The sequence below is a fragment of the Zeus faber genome (genome assembly GCF_960531495.2).
Source record: "Zeus faber genome assembly, chromosome: 9".
NCBI lineage: Eukaryota > Metazoa > Chordata > Actinopteri > Zeiformes > Zeidae > Zeus > Zeus faber.
This window is the reverse complement of record NC_137197.1, coordinates 4,278,522-4,293,468: the sequence shown is the minus strand read 5'-3', so window position 1 is coordinate 4,293,468 and position 14,947 is coordinate 4,278,522. Positions and strand designations below refer to the sequence as shown.

The window sequence follows — 14,947 nt, the reverse complement described above, 5'->3', positions numbered from 1 at the left end:
CCGTGTTCAGCACTCTGTCCTGAACACTGTGCAGATGTATGATAATGGTGATAATGGTGATAATGGTGATAATGATGATCATCATGATCATCATTATCATGAGGATTGTGATGATTGTGATGATAATGATGATCATGATGATTGTGATGATAATGGTGATTGTGATGATAGTGATGATAACATTGTAATCTCTCCTGAAAACATAGTTAACTGTCACTTTAACTGGAAAACGTTCTGTATCGTCCAACGAACGTGATGAAATGTCCTGACTGATACTCATACTGTATATACTCAGATCCTATATTTTGATAACGTAAAAACGTTTTTACTTAAGAAAAAGAACCTCCAAATAATGTAATGTACCTTATTACATAATTTAAGAAGTTTTTCATCGTTAAACCTACTCATTTAGTAACCTGACGGAGGATGTGATCAAGTGTCCTGGCTGTTATTTTAGTTATATTTTACTGATAATGTAAAATCATTTCTTACTCCAAAATCTCCCTTATTGCATTGATGGGAGTGTTTTTTTTATAGTGAAGCCTATTGATGTAATAACATGACTAATAATGTCATAGAATTCCCTGGCTTATATGTAGTTATATATTAACTGGTAATATCAAAACATTTTGTATTATTGGGAGTTATTTAGCATTTCCAGTTTGACCATTGTAGTTGATAATTAACCAATCATTCCTTAAAATGTGTAAAAAATTGAACTTATTGAACATATTCAATGTCTTAAAACCACTCATTTCATAACTCGTACAACAATGTGTTTGATAACAAACAATAACAAGTTGATAATATTCTATCATAACATTTTTACTGTAATGTAAATTTAGGAATTTCTTAATGTGGAGAATGGGAATTTACTTCATTGTCATGTGAATCATTTCTTCAATAATGTAATTTAATGGATAATGTACAAGTATACTGCCTACCTTATGTCCACTATTTAACTCTGCTTTTTAATCCGCAAGCAGTGCTGTACATTTTACAGACAAAGCTTTATTAAAACCCAGGTGGTTCAAGTAATTTTACTCCATTTACGGTGATGGAGACATTTTGCCAAAAGTCTTTCCAGCAGCAGACGTCCCGTCCTCCTCCGTTTACAAAAGAAGATGAACTTTATGGTATTATCGCCGTCTCTTTTGTGCTTTCAGCGTCGCTTTGCGGGCCTCGCTTTTTGAAAACGCCTCATCAGCCCAGTCTGCTCCGGTGGGAAGGTAAACGGCAGGAAGCCTTCGCTGCGAAATATTAATTGAACGTATGAATCGACCACGTCACGACACTCTCCTCTCGTCGTTTCAGGGAGGCTAAAGCCATGTACTCCTGCGAGGCAGAGCACAGCCACGAGCTCAGCTTCCCCCAGGGGGCGCACTTCTCAAACGGTACGTTCGGCTGGATGTTTGTGGAAGTGGACAACGTTCACGTTTGTAATGAATTACAGGTTTGATCATCTCAAGCCTCCCGGTGAATCCATCATTCATACTTCAGGTTATTTTCGTGAGCCTGACGTTCATCTCGCTCCGTTCACTTATGTGAGAGCGGAGTGGCTGGACGCAGTTCACAGGGCGGCCACTGGGGGGGGGGGGGGGGTCACTTCTGAATTCACGTTCCTCGGCCAGAGAGGAATACGTTCACACCCATGTGGATATTTCTGAAAACCTGTTCTTCTCCTCCGTTTAAAAACAACATAACAATCCTGTCCAGACATCAGCATTCCAGGCCAGCGGGGGGCGATGACAAGCGGTAAAACTTGGCGTCAACCACAGAAGAAGAGCAGCAGCGTGCAGCGTGTTGAGCGTTTTCATAACATTCAGACACGACGCTGTACGGACGCCGTCCCTCAAGCTGGAGACGCGTTCAGCCCCCTGGTGGAGACACGGAGAACTGAGCCGCGTCGACGCGGGTGGGGGAGACGCTCGGTTTCACTTCCTCCACTAACACACGGAGCACTGAGTTTCAAAAAACCTCCGCCCTGTGTCTCGATAGAGTCTTCTTTTCCTCATTAACCGAACGTAAAAGCCTGGAGTGCAGCTCCCCCGACGACCACTCACCTGGTGAAAGGCCCCAGACGCCGGACGCCGCGGGCGCCGCCTGCTTCCTGACATTGTGTGCACAGCGGGGGAGGCGGGGGGAGGGGCGGGGGGAGGGGCAGGGGGAGGGGCGGGCACGGCCCCGGCGTGCCGCCCTCGTCCGCCCGTCACCAGGCTCCGCATGGCGCGCCGCATATTTCCCTCTTTTATGACCCCGCGCGCTTCCCACAGCCGGCCCCGTCTTGGCCCGGCACCAGGGCCGGGGTCACTGTAACCCGGCACGGGACCCTCCCCTCCCCGCCGCCGCCGCCGAGCCAGCAGCGCCAGTGGAGTGTCAACAACCCCCAACCCCCCTTCCTCCACTCGAACTGCTCTCCTCACACACTGATGATGAAGCTGGTGTTGGTTTTATGGTCTGTTCGTGTGCGTGACTCGTCTTTCAGCTCCGGTGAATGACTCCGTGGGGCGGGGGGGCTTTTAAGGACGTCCTGACCTGCAGCACATTACCTTGATTATTCCTCCCGTAACACTCCTTCCTTTTTTGGATTTCTGCCACCTGACCTGACGAGCCCCGGTCCTGCTTCCCTTCTGCTTCTCTGTTTCTCTGTTTCTCTGTTTCTCTGTTTTTCTGGCGTTTCATTGATGTTCTTTCCTTTCTTTCTTCCCTGTCTGGCAGTGTACCCCTCGGTGGAGCCCGGCTGGCTGCAGGCGACGCACGAGGGCAGAACGGGGTTGATCCCCGAGAATTATGTCGTCTACTTCTGACAAGTCGGTACAAGAAAAAGGAAAGAAAAATACCTTCAGTTTTGTTTGTGTGCTTGTTTGGTTTTCATGGTATCCATGGAAACCATGCGATCAGTCCGTGTGATCGGCCGTTTTTTTGAGTTTTCTTCCGCGTGTTATTCGTTTGAAGTGGCCGTGCGTTCTGAGCGCCTCCACGCCGCAGGGTGGCGGCGCCGGAAGGAACCACTGCACCGGAGCCACTGCATCACGCGAAAAACAAGTTGTGTTGTATTTATTAGAAGCTTTATTTCTGATGCGTTGTCAGCTTGAAGCGGCAGGTGGAGCCCTGCAGTGGACTAACACCACCCGTGTTTTCACGCTCATCCAGTGACTCCGGTGCAGGACGACGGCACGGTCGCCCCCGGCGGCGCCCGCCGGCTCCGACCACTGAAAATACATCCTGAAATAACTTCGTCACTCCTCAGATAATATATTACCAGCTTTAATACTCTGTGTTTGAAACCAAAAACATCGAAATGGCCCAAAAAATACAAACATTTAGTGACAGCAGAAGCAGAGACAGTAACAAGCTGGTGACCACAGAGCAACAGCAAGAGAGAGTGCAGGTTAATATTCAGCAACATAGTTCAACGCGTCGAGAAAATAATGGTCCAAAGGTGGCGCCTCGCAAACGTTAGGGGCGGGGTCGGCGGTCGCCGCGGCAACGTGACACCCCCCCCCCCCCCACGCCCCCCCCCAGCTGTCTCCATCCTCCGGCAGTTAAAGACCCTCATTTTTAAAACGACGAGAGACATGATCCTCATACCACCGTGTGTGACGCTCTGCGTCTCTTTCAGCGATCACAGTGTTGGTATCATCACGTTATCGTTTTATTTTTTTAACAATCGTGATGAGCAGTATAAGTTGTGACGTCTTGTATCCTGAATGTGGTTTTTTTTAACGTTGCTGGACCTGGCTCCACAGTAAACACATCGCGTCACGTCGCAGGTTAAATATTATATTTTATTATTCTTTTCACTTCCTTGATGTTTACTTTGTCTTTGTGCTTTAATCCTTTCAGCCCAAACTCGTGGAAAGGAGACCAAAAAAAATAGAAATAAAACTTCTGCATCCATCGGACCACCCCGCTCCACTATCTGGAGATATTCGAGCTCTCGTGCCAAGCCGACTGTGGGTTTTTTTGGGGGGTTTTTTTTGTTTGTTTTTTTTCGTTTGTACGCCGCGTTCCGACGTCGTTGAACCGAGACCCTGGAATGAAACTCCCTCTGCATCGTGCACGAGCAGCAGCTCAGAGAAGTCTCCTTGTGTTGTTTAAATCACCCTCTGTGCCTTGACAGCCCACGAGCCCGTCTATAAATAAACTGTGATTTTTGAATCTTTTGCGGGTGTTTTGGGTTTTTTTCTTGTTTTTGTTGTTTTTTTTTTAATTTATTTTCTTGACTGCAGGTGCAACGTCGCCATGAGAGACGGCGTCATGGCAGCATTCAGAACTTTTAAATTCTTGTTTGGCTCGGTGCTGAGCGGCCGCATCGACCCCTGACAGCACGTCTCTGTGTTCACCGGCTGGAGATCACCAGGTTCTAATTCCACCTCGAATCAATAACGGAAACGAGCTTTTGCGTTACAAGATCAAAGTTGCGAGGCTGCGCCCGTTCATTAGTTCATCAGTTCCAGCAGAACAAGTTTCACTCAAAAAGTGACGACTATTCATAGCGATGAAAAGTTCGGCTCTTTTTTTGTTTTCTCCAGGCTGCGTTCTTGAAGAGCCATTCGGTCAAACAGTCGTTAGATTTGTTGCGTCTCTTGGTGCGTTTGGTTCGGTCGTGTTGATGCGCCGTTAGCGAGGAGGAACGGCTGAGAGATCAACCAGATTTGGACCACTTTACGAGTCAAAGATCCAGTCTGTTGTCGGAGTCCAGACTCTCAAATCGTTTGAAAGAGTTTGTGAGTCACTATTACTCAGTCATAATAATAATAATAATAAAAATAATAATAATAATAATAATAATAAAAGAAAAAAAAAAAAAAATAATAATAATAATAATAATAAAATATATATATAATAATTAAAAAAATAATAATAATTAGCACATTTCTAGGTTTGACGTGCTTAGCTCCGTATTTGGTTGTGAAAAGGGTGACGTGGCTGGACAGGGTTGGAACGTTATGTAACAGCAAACTGATTTTATCTCCTTATGTTTAGTTTAAAAGTCGTTCAGAACGTACTTCTTGACGTGGCGGTACAACGTCCCAGTAAAACACCAAAGCTTCTTCGGCGAATAAACAAAGTAAATAACTAGCGCGGCACGGCTGAGCGTTCTCCTTTCTTTAAGGAGATTTAATTTGTCTTAAACGTTGGCCCCATTGGAATGCGCTGCTGAGGCACTCGCCGCTCTGCCGCAGCTTCTCACTGTGTTGACATTTTATTAAGAACTGGTCGGAAAGAAATCCTCATATAAAAGTTTGTTTATTTGTTTATTTATTTTTAAGAACGCCAACCAAGAACTGCCGTGAAAATGTCATTTCAAATTCATTGTAATTGCTTGATTAGAGGTTTTTTTTGAGTCCTTTTAAATGTTTCTCGCCGTGACGCGCCTCCTCCTTCGTGATCGTGTGGAGCTGGAAACAGTCGACGAGATAAAATGTTATCGCTCGCGTGTCCGTGATGATTCTTCCCAAAACACCAATTTGTAGTTCTTTCCGGTAACAGATAAGACAGAGCTCAGATCGCAGTGAACGGAAGCCACACTAATAAAAATAATAGTAATAATGATAATAACAATATTATTAATATGATTCATAAAACCTCCTGGATCTGGTAGAACGGCTGTTTATCAAACTTATACTCAAACTTATCTAAGCTGGATAAAGTTTTTATACGTCGCTCTGCATAACGGACTTTCCCCCAAAATCACACACACCCTGGTCCACACATCATTCCTGGGATTTTCTACAAGGTCGACTTGTGGTTTATTTTAAGCCCGGTCTCTGCTCGGGGCTTGTCTCTAAAACCAAGCTTCTCTAATTATCCATAATAATCTTTGTTGTTTTTACAGCAGATGTGACGTACTTTCGCTTTTTACCAACCCTCCATTTCCTTGTGACGGTACAGCGCTAGACATAAATCTCACCAGAAAAAAAACAAAAAACGCATCTTCCCATCTTTAACACCTCTGTGAAATAAATACACCTCCAAAAAAAATAAGAAATAAGAGCGTGAGAATCAGCGGAACAAAGAGGGCGGCGACGGAGGGAACGTTCTCCTGAGGAGCATCGACCGTCCCGGGGCGCGGAATCAGAGGAGTAATCCAACCAGAGAATGGGATTCCTCAGCACAGCCAGCAGGGGGCCATGGGGGGGGGGGTCACTTGGTGTGGAACAGCAGGGGGCGCACCATCCCCGCCAGGACCTTGGGGAGCTGCGAGGCAATGACCTCCGACATCATCTCGGGAAACTCCACCTTCAAGGCGTCGGCCTGGATGAAGGTGCTCAGGCAGTACAGGTTGACCTTCTTCACAATCTGAGGGGGGGGGGGGGGGGACCAGAGGGGCATCGTCTATGAACCGCTGCTCGACAACGGGACGGCGCCCAACGTCCAGTACAAAACAATAAAATAAGCTTAAAGAAGGCGGGAAGCTACCTCGTGCATGGTGTCCATCAGCTTGGTGAGGTGGTAGAAGCGCTGGGAGCTGGCGACCACGCCCTTCTCCTTCAGGTGGATGGCGTTGGTCAGCTCCCGAATGTAGTTCTGCCGCATCTCGTCGAAGGACGCCTGGCTCTTCAGACCCTCCAGCGGCACTGGGGTGGGGCACGGGGTCAGAGGTCACAGGGTTCACAGGTCATTTAAATTTGGGAATTTGTCCTATTTATAGCATCTCCCAATGTAGCTGTGGAGCTAGGCTAGCTGATCCCATCCGCGGCCATGCATTGAGCTACCACAGTTAGCATGAGACGCCGGACCGCCGGGTTGACCTTTTTCAAGATGAGAGATATTCAACGGCAACGTTCAATACCCATGTTTTATTTTACTTTTATTTATTCTGTCTTTACTTGTGCCTTTGCATTGTTGGAGAATTCCAGCACTTTTAAGCGATTTATTTCATTTTCAAGTACATTTGAACCCATGAAAACAACTCGTTCGAGCCTGTTTCTAGTGCTGCTGTCATCTCAGTTCATTTGTTTCATTTGTTGGTTTGGTCGCAGGTCAAACCTGCGCCGAGTAGAAAGGATTTAGTTCTAGTCACCAGTCCTGCTTCAGTTTGAAATCACAGTGTTACTTTAAAAAATATATATGTTAAAGGTGAAGTAAAATTCAACACGTAATGGCCGCGACCAGTGCTGCGTTAAAGAAAACTCGGAAAATAAAACCCACAGCCGCCAACTGTGGAAAGACCAACTCAGCTGACACGTGGAGGCGAGTCGAGACGTTCCACCGTGCTGAGGAATTTACTTTATCATAAAAATGCTTCATTTTTTGATTCCTCAGGAAAGTGATGAGAAGCTAAGCTTTCGCTTCGGCGTCGGCGTTTTGTTTTTATTTCTCTAACAGCCGCGTGGAGCCTTGACCGTTTCCCATTTGAGAAAGGAAGGAGCTCCCGGTTCCCTCGACTTCAGCGGTAAATCTGCGCACGGCACAGTTACTCAAACCCCATCTTTGCGTGACGCTCGTTCCCGCTTTCTCCTGTTTTTGTTTTAGTTGTTTTTCCTTCTTACCCGTGTTGAGGAGGATCAGGGCCTTCATGCAGAGGAACTCCTCGCGCGTCACTTGGAGACTCGCAAACTCCTGCGGGATGAACTGCATCGCCAGACACAGGTCGTAGATGGGGGTCCGCCGCATCTGCTCCCTGCCGGACGACAAAAAAGTGCAGAGCGTTGAGTTTCGTGGGCGCGGGGCGCCTAAAAAAAACAAAAAAACGAAAACACAGTGAAAGTCACGTACTGGCTGAGAACCAGGTCGGGGGCGAAGTACAAGTATTCGCTGGTGACGTTCTGGAAGGACCTCCATCCCAGAGCGAACACCATCAGGTTCATCCAGGAGTACTGGATGAGAGTCATCTGGTCGTTGATGTGCAGCGTCCGAAATCCTGCCAAAGAGACGCCAAAAAGACAGGACCGACGTGGTTAAGCCGACGCCCACATCTGAGGAGCCACCGATGACCTGACAAAGCTGCAGAATCACTCCACAGATATCGTGTCCTCTCAGCTCAGCATCCGAAAACACTCCGTGGTCTTGGACTCGCAGCACCTGGAGCTTCACTATTTCATTTCAATTTCGGATTTTAATTTCGATTTAAAGTCAGAATTGGTGACCTGTTCCGATGTGAACGCTCATGTTTCTCATTATTTATTTTACGTTTTCTACGTCTGTTTTTATTGAGTGTTTTTATTTTGTGTGGCTCAGTGTGGCTTCCCTGGTTAAACGTGGTCGTTTGGGCGTGTCTAGGACCGTGGGGCGTGTCAGAATCGGTACAATTCGCTTCTATGTTTTCGATGCTTCACACCTGCTGCTCCTCGGTGTTGCTCGCTTCTAACGATCAGTGATCCATCCCCTAGATTTCTGTTTCTGGGAAACTGCCCCCCACCTCCCCCCGCCGCCCAGCGCTTTCCTTCCCGAAACCTGCGGCGGTCATCACGGGCGACGGACTGCGGTGGCCCTGGCCGTTACCTGGCAGGGACTTGGACCACCGGACGATCTTCAGCAGCTGGCGCTCGCCCAGCCGGTTCAGGCTGTTGAGCAGCAGGTGAGGCACGTCGGGCTGAGAGTTGTCGTAGCCCGAGTACACTGTGCCCGGCTCGATGTTCTCCAGGATGCTGACGATCTCCGGGGAGAGCTGCACCTCGCGGATCCCACAGGACATGGAGGCCAGGGCCTGGGTGTCCCCCGTCAGGGCCAGGTGGGACTGGAACATCAGGGTGGGGGCCAGGCCAAACGCCTTCATTGCCCCGAAGCGCTTCAGCTTCCGGCCTGCGGGAGAAAAACGGTCTAATTTTCAGTGGAAGGAAATAATATTATTTACAGGATACTCCGGTTTTATAGTGGGATATGCGGTTTTTATAGTCGTTTTTAGTCAGATGCATAACGGTGTATGGCTTGAACCCCACTTTGGGGATGCCGGAATGTGCATTTCCCTCGTTTCACGGGAGCTAGGCTAGGTGATCCCATCCGCAGCCATGTATTGCATGCTAACACGGTTAGCATGCAGAACTGGACGACGCCTTCACCTCGTGCTTAGCAGTGGACTGCACGGGGAAACGCAAGCAGAGTGAGCGGGAAATGTGAGATTATGCCCGAACCGTACCGGCTGATATCGTTTCGGAGAGTTCGGGTCGTTCCGGAAAAAAAAAATGCTCGAAATGACCCAAAAATAAACCCTGCTTGAATAAGCATGTGAACATAAAGCGGAAGAGCACTGTTCATGCTCTGCTGTTTGCACTTTGGATCGGATCTGGATGCGGACGTAGTAAGCAAATGACATTGTTAACATTATATTTCTGTCATTGATAATATCGGGATTTTTATTTCATCTTCCACTCGGTGAAAGCATCGAGACGGGCGGGGGGGGGGGGGGGGCGTACCTCCAAGCATCATCCCAGATTGATAGCATTTTCGGAGGCGGCAGGCCGGGCAGTTCTTCCTGCGAATCTTATCCACGATGCAGTCATTTCGTCCAGCGCACAGATAATTATGATGTCCTGTCCAATCAGAGAGAGAGAGACACACACACACACCTCTTGAATGGTGCTCCTGTCGCCAACAGGACGGAGATAACACGTTGGTGATACGACGGAGGGAAGGTGGAGATGGGGGTAGGGGTGGGGGTGGGGTGGGGGCTGTGAGGACGGCGTGACACGGCGGCTCTGATGTATCCGCTGCGGTGAGATAACAGGAGCCAAACAAGGTGGAGGAACACCACCAGCGCGGCAGGACGGAGCCGCTAACGACCCCCGGAAGGTGGAACCTCCACGGGGGCCCATCAGGGCCACGCCCATGCAGGTGCCACCTCGACGGAGTGGGACGTCATGTGGGAGAGCTTGGGGTGTACTGTACACACAGGATGTAAACTGCATTTATTTATTCATTTATTTATGCATTTTTTTGTAGATTGTCATTTATTTCTTTCGAAATTGCTAAATTAATAAAATATATTAAAATATTCTGTTTAAATAGAAAGAATTTTCTTTTTTTCATTTTTTATTTTATGTTTATTTTATCCCAACTTCAGATTCTGATTTAATTATTTTTATTCACTTTTATTCTTTCTTTATTTATTAATTGTTATTTTATTTTTTTTCTTGATGGTACAAGTATGAAAAAGCCTGATTAAAAAATCCCATTTTCACCAACGGGAACATTCATCGAAAAAAATAAATAAACACTAAAATATAACTTTTATCCACATTTAAAGCTCATTCCCGCCTCTCAATCAGTCTGCAGTCGATTATCAGATCAGGAGACTTTTTGGAATCCAACCTGTGCAAACTGGGTGTGACAGGCAGGTTGATTCAACTTTTAAATATGAAATATGGATTCAAGTATTTAACTATATAGTCACTTATACCTATGTTATATTTATCATATTTATTCCAGTTATAGTGTACGCGCCTCACCATTTCACAACCTATCACATATTTATGCTTCTTAATAACTTTAGTCATTAATTAAAATGTACTTTAATACGTCTTGTTTGATGTTGTGTTCATATTTTGCTGAAATTGTGTTGTCGCCTCTTGTGCACCAGCACCACCACTCACTTTCCTCGCATGTGTCCGATAAAAGGATTCTGATTCTGAAATAAATTAATACGTTTTGAACTAAACGGCCGTTTCCCTGCAGGATGCGGCGGCGGCGGCAGGAGCCTCAGCCTCAGCCTCGCCCCGGCGTCTCACCCTCAACGGCCCTCTTGAAGAACACTTTGCAGCTTCCGCAGGTCTGGACCCCGTAGTGGCACCCGGACGCCTCGTCCCCACAGATGGTGCAGAGTCTCAGGCTCGGCATGCTGGGAACAGACACCGACACATGAACACACACACACACACACACACACACACACACATGTTTTCCTCCCTTGAGGGGTCCGCCCCAATCCCCCCCCTCATCTGTGGCATCCACTCTTTCTGGTGGTTCTTCACCCCCGTTGTCTTCTTTTGTCTCCGCACCAGATTGTTGGTCACGCGTGGCGTCCACGTCCACGTCCACACACACTTCTTGTTTTCATATCTTCTCAGGGGGGGGAAGTTAGTATCTGGAGACATGAATAGTTTCCACGGCTGTGGTTGTTCTTGTTTACCAGAGGAAGTGCAGGATTTCATCATCAGGGATTAATACTGGAACTGACATCCTCTGCTTCCTGCATCTTGTCTCCTTTTCCTCTTTGCCAACCAATCACAGCCCGGGTTCACTCGGCCGCTGCTTGGTCTCATTTTAAGGAAAGGTCATCATTAGGTACACACACACACACACACACACACACACACACACAAAGTGCCCATCTCCTCGTCCTTACCCGGGGAAGGAGGTGTAGTTGGTGGAGCTCCTCTGGGACAGGCTGCCGGGGACGCCATCGTAGTGGGGATACTGCTCCTCTGGAGCGGCCTGGCACCAGAACTGGGGCTCCGCGCCGGAGCTCTGGACGGACCAAGACCTGCAGGGGATCTCGTTCTTGTACACCGTCAGCTGCGGCTGCTGCTGCGGCGGCTGCTGCTGCGGCTGCGGGGAGTCGAACCCCTGCGGCAGAGCCTTGCTGGACTCGGGCCTCGCCGGCGGCGCCGCTGCGAGCTGGCCCGCCTGGTTCGGGTCCAGCAGGAAGTGAGGAGAGCCCTCCAGGCCCTGGTGGGGGCCCGGCGTGCCGAGCGGAAAGCCCGGAGCCTCCTCCGCGAAGCCCGGCTGCTTCCCCTCCGCGTCGAAGGGGGAGTCCAGGGCGGAGGGGGTCTCCGAGGAGGGCTCGAAGCCCGGACACGCCGCGTCCATGATGCCGCGGGGCTCCTCCTCGTCCTTGATGAACCTGCATGCCGCGGGGACCCTGCCCAGGGGCCCTTCTGCCTCTCTGCCCCCGGGGGCCTTCAGGTAGTCCGCCCACTGCGCGGCCTCGTAGAAGTGCTTGGCCGCCAGCAGCGCGCCGTCCGCCGCCGCGTCGCAGTCCCTGTAGCCTGCCGCGCCCGACGACGCGCCCGCGGCCCCAAAGTGGCGGGCGGCGGCCGGGGACGCGCAGGTCCGGCCGGGTTTGACTTTCCCGAAGCCTCCGTCCATCAGGTCGCTCGCCGCCCGGGCGTCGGAGGAATCCGCGCTGTGGGTCCCCGTGGGCTCCATGGTCCTCCCCGCGGCACCGGGGGCGGCGCTCCTCGGCGGCGCAGGACGCACGGAGCGCGCCGCACCGTGCGTAAAGGCGCGCAGCTCCGACCCTCGTCCCCGAGAGGCTGAGGCATGGACCGTTGATTTCTTTTTTTTTTTCTTTTGTTTGTTTTTTTTATCAAGAATTACCAGTGACGGCAATCACATTCACAACGACGGCAGAACACGAGTCAGTAAAAACTTTAAGTTGAACAGCATCTATCCCGGCGGGGTGCCAGCGGGGCGCGCAGCTTCCCTTCTACGTTCTCGCTTTTGTTCATGTCCAAGCTCAAACCGTTGAAACAGCTTTCAATTCAGCCCCTCGGCGGACTCCTCGTCCTGTCGCAGTTGAAGAAGGAGCAGCCTGACGGGGTGCAGGGTGGCGCACGGAGAGCCTTCCCAGGAGGCAATGCAGCCAGAGCAGGAGGGAGGTGAAAGGAGGAAGAGAATCCAGACGCGGTGCCACCCCGAGACTGATCTCATCACTGATGGAGTTCCTGCTTCTCCTGCTGGAGGAGCTTATAAGAGGAGGGGGCGTTACAATACTGAGGTAGTAGTAGTAGTATCGTTATTATTATTATTATTATTATTATTATTTTATTATTACTATTATTATTATTATTATTTTATTTTATTATTTCATTTATTATTATTATTATTATTACTATAATACAGAGGAATCGTGTCCAATCCGAAAACACACTATATATTGATTATATTAGCTAATTATCATCTAATATAATGAGTGATATTATATTTCGTGTTGTAAATTATATAGAATATCAGAAATATGGAAATAAAAAAAAATAATATATTTATAGAAAAAAACTTTACATACAAGAAAAATATTTACATACATGTATACTGTACATCCATGTATGTGTATATATAGTATGTGTGTAAGAATGTATGTATATGTGTTGTGAGACGTTGCATCACATCTCTGGGAGATAAACTTGTGTGTCAGCATATTATGGTATGCAGCTCTGAAGGGAGCGGATCTGGGAGGTTAATGACTTGTTGGAGCAGCTCAGTGGAGCCTCCGAGGAAGAGAGACCACGGGACATGATACGATGTGTTTTGTTGCCTGGAGGCCTCGTCCCCCGTGTGCTCTGACCCCCCAACGCAGCTTGTGGTGATTTCTTTCCTTCTTTTTTGTCAAAAAAGATCAACATGTTTGACCTTTTAGGGTCAAACTCTTGAAGGTGACTTCCTGTCTTCCTGCAATTCACTGTATTTTTGGTACAAACACAATTACCAGATATCAGGAACGCTATGATAGCCCAACCATGGCGTGTGTTATGTCAGACATATTGTTTTTACATACAGTTAATCGTTGTTATGATGTCGTGTGTGAGTGATGCTCTCGCAGGCCTTGGCCTCTATCTCATTGCGTCACTGGAGATATCAGAGATTCTGGAGAACATTCCGTTGTCCGGCACATTCAGGAGAAATATCTAATCAGCACATCCATGGCAACGCTCTTCAAAGCTGCTGCTGAGCTACGTTTCCCACAGATGATACTGTCTCTCTCTCATCAGGAACATGGGGGTGGTGGCTGCTGAGCACCTGCCACTCCCACCTCTTCATGTCCATGGTGCCCTTTATATATATATATATATGTGTGTGGTATATATATATGTGTGTGTATATATATATGTGTGTGTATATATATATGTGTGTGTATATATATGTGTGTGTGTATATATATATGTGTGTGTATATATATATGTGTGTGTATATATATGTATATATGTGTGTGTATATATGTATATATGTGTTGTGTATATATATGTATATATGTGTGTGTGTATGTATGTATGTATGTGTGTATGTATGTATGTATGTCGTATGTATGTATGTATGTATGTATGTATATATATATATATAATATATATAAGCGCACTGGTCGATAAGCGAGGACTCATTATTTCATGGTAAGGGGGCGTGGCTGGTATATATAGTGTATGTAGTATATATAGTTAATATAGTGTTATTTCACAGTAAGGGGGCGTGGACATTGCAAACTATGTGTAGTGAATACTGGCAGACTGCGAGAACGAGACTGGAGAACGGTGATGAGATGTATATAGTGTATATAGTATAAATAGTGTATATAGTATATAAAGTATATATAGTGTGTATATTGTTTATATAGTATAAATTGTGTATGTAGTATATATAGGGTATATAGTGTACATAGTGTATATAGTGTATATATAGTGTATAAAGTGTATATAGTATATAAAGGGTGATGAGATGAGATACTTGTATAGTACACAGTGTACAGTACAGACTGGTCAGAGAGCTGGTGGTAAGTCCCAATGGTCATTAAACAGGTAGGTCATTAAGTGAGGAGTACCTATATATATCTATATATATCTATATAGATATAGATATATGTTTTATTTTTTATACTTTTTTTTTACATATATTGGCAGTTCCGCCTGCCACCCACCACCCGAGTGTGTTTCCAGGGCCCTTCAACACAGAGACACAGGCAGAGATGTTGCAAACGGTTTATTGTAGGGCGTGGACAGATGTAACAAGCCAGGAGCAGATGGAAAACACGTCGTGACAGAGGCTCTCCCTGTGTGTGTGTGTCGGGACGGGTTTATTTACCTGAGCGTGTTTATTGCTCTGATTAGAAACAGGCGTACAGCCACCCTGTTCCTGGGCCCAATTACCTAGAACCAAGACTGGTGTGTGTGTTGAAACTACATCACCTGTGGCACAGTATCATTTTGGACTATACATAATGCCTATTAAACTCAATATTTTGATTAGATATATCTATAAACTATATATATATATATATATATATAGAGAGAGA

At 47.1% G+C, this 14,947-nt stretch overlaps 2 protein-coding genes across 2 annotated transcripts in view; one reads left to right on the top strand and one right to left on the bottom strand.

Moving 5' to 3' along the window:
* arhgap42b (Rho GTPase activating protein 42b) overlaps positions 1 to 4,155 on the top strand; it is a 133,796-nt gene extending 129,641 nt beyond the window's left edge. Inside the window, exons 23-25 of the mRNA XM_080007376.1 lie at positions 1,167 to 1,229; positions 1,315 to 1,394; positions 2,719 to 4,155. Coding sequence (XP_079863502.1) covers positions 1,167 to 1,229; positions 1,315 to 1,394; positions 2,719 to 2,807 — 232 coding nt within the window. The 3' untranslated portion in view covers positions 2,808 to 4,155. The remainder of the gene's footprint in view (positions 1 to 1,166; positions 1,230 to 1,314; positions 1,395 to 2,718) is intronic.
* Positions 4,156 to 6,150: 1,995 nt separating this feature from the next.
* On the bottom strand, positions 6,151 to 12,093 carry pgr (progesterone receptor; the record flags this gene model as incomplete). Its single annotated transcript, XM_080007322.1, has 8 exons — positions 6,151 to 6,306; positions 6,427 to 6,584; positions 7,500 to 7,630; positions 7,726 to 7,870; positions 8,452 to 8,751; positions 9,363 to 9,479; positions 10,674 to 10,783; positions 11,291 to 12,093. The coding sequence occupies 8 exons, from the start codon at positions 12,091 to 12,093 to the stop codon at positions 6,151 to 6,153; spliced, it is 1,920 nt and encodes a 639-aa protein (XP_079863448.1).
* Between the last annotated feature and the right edge of the window lie 2,854 nt (positions 12,094 to 14,947).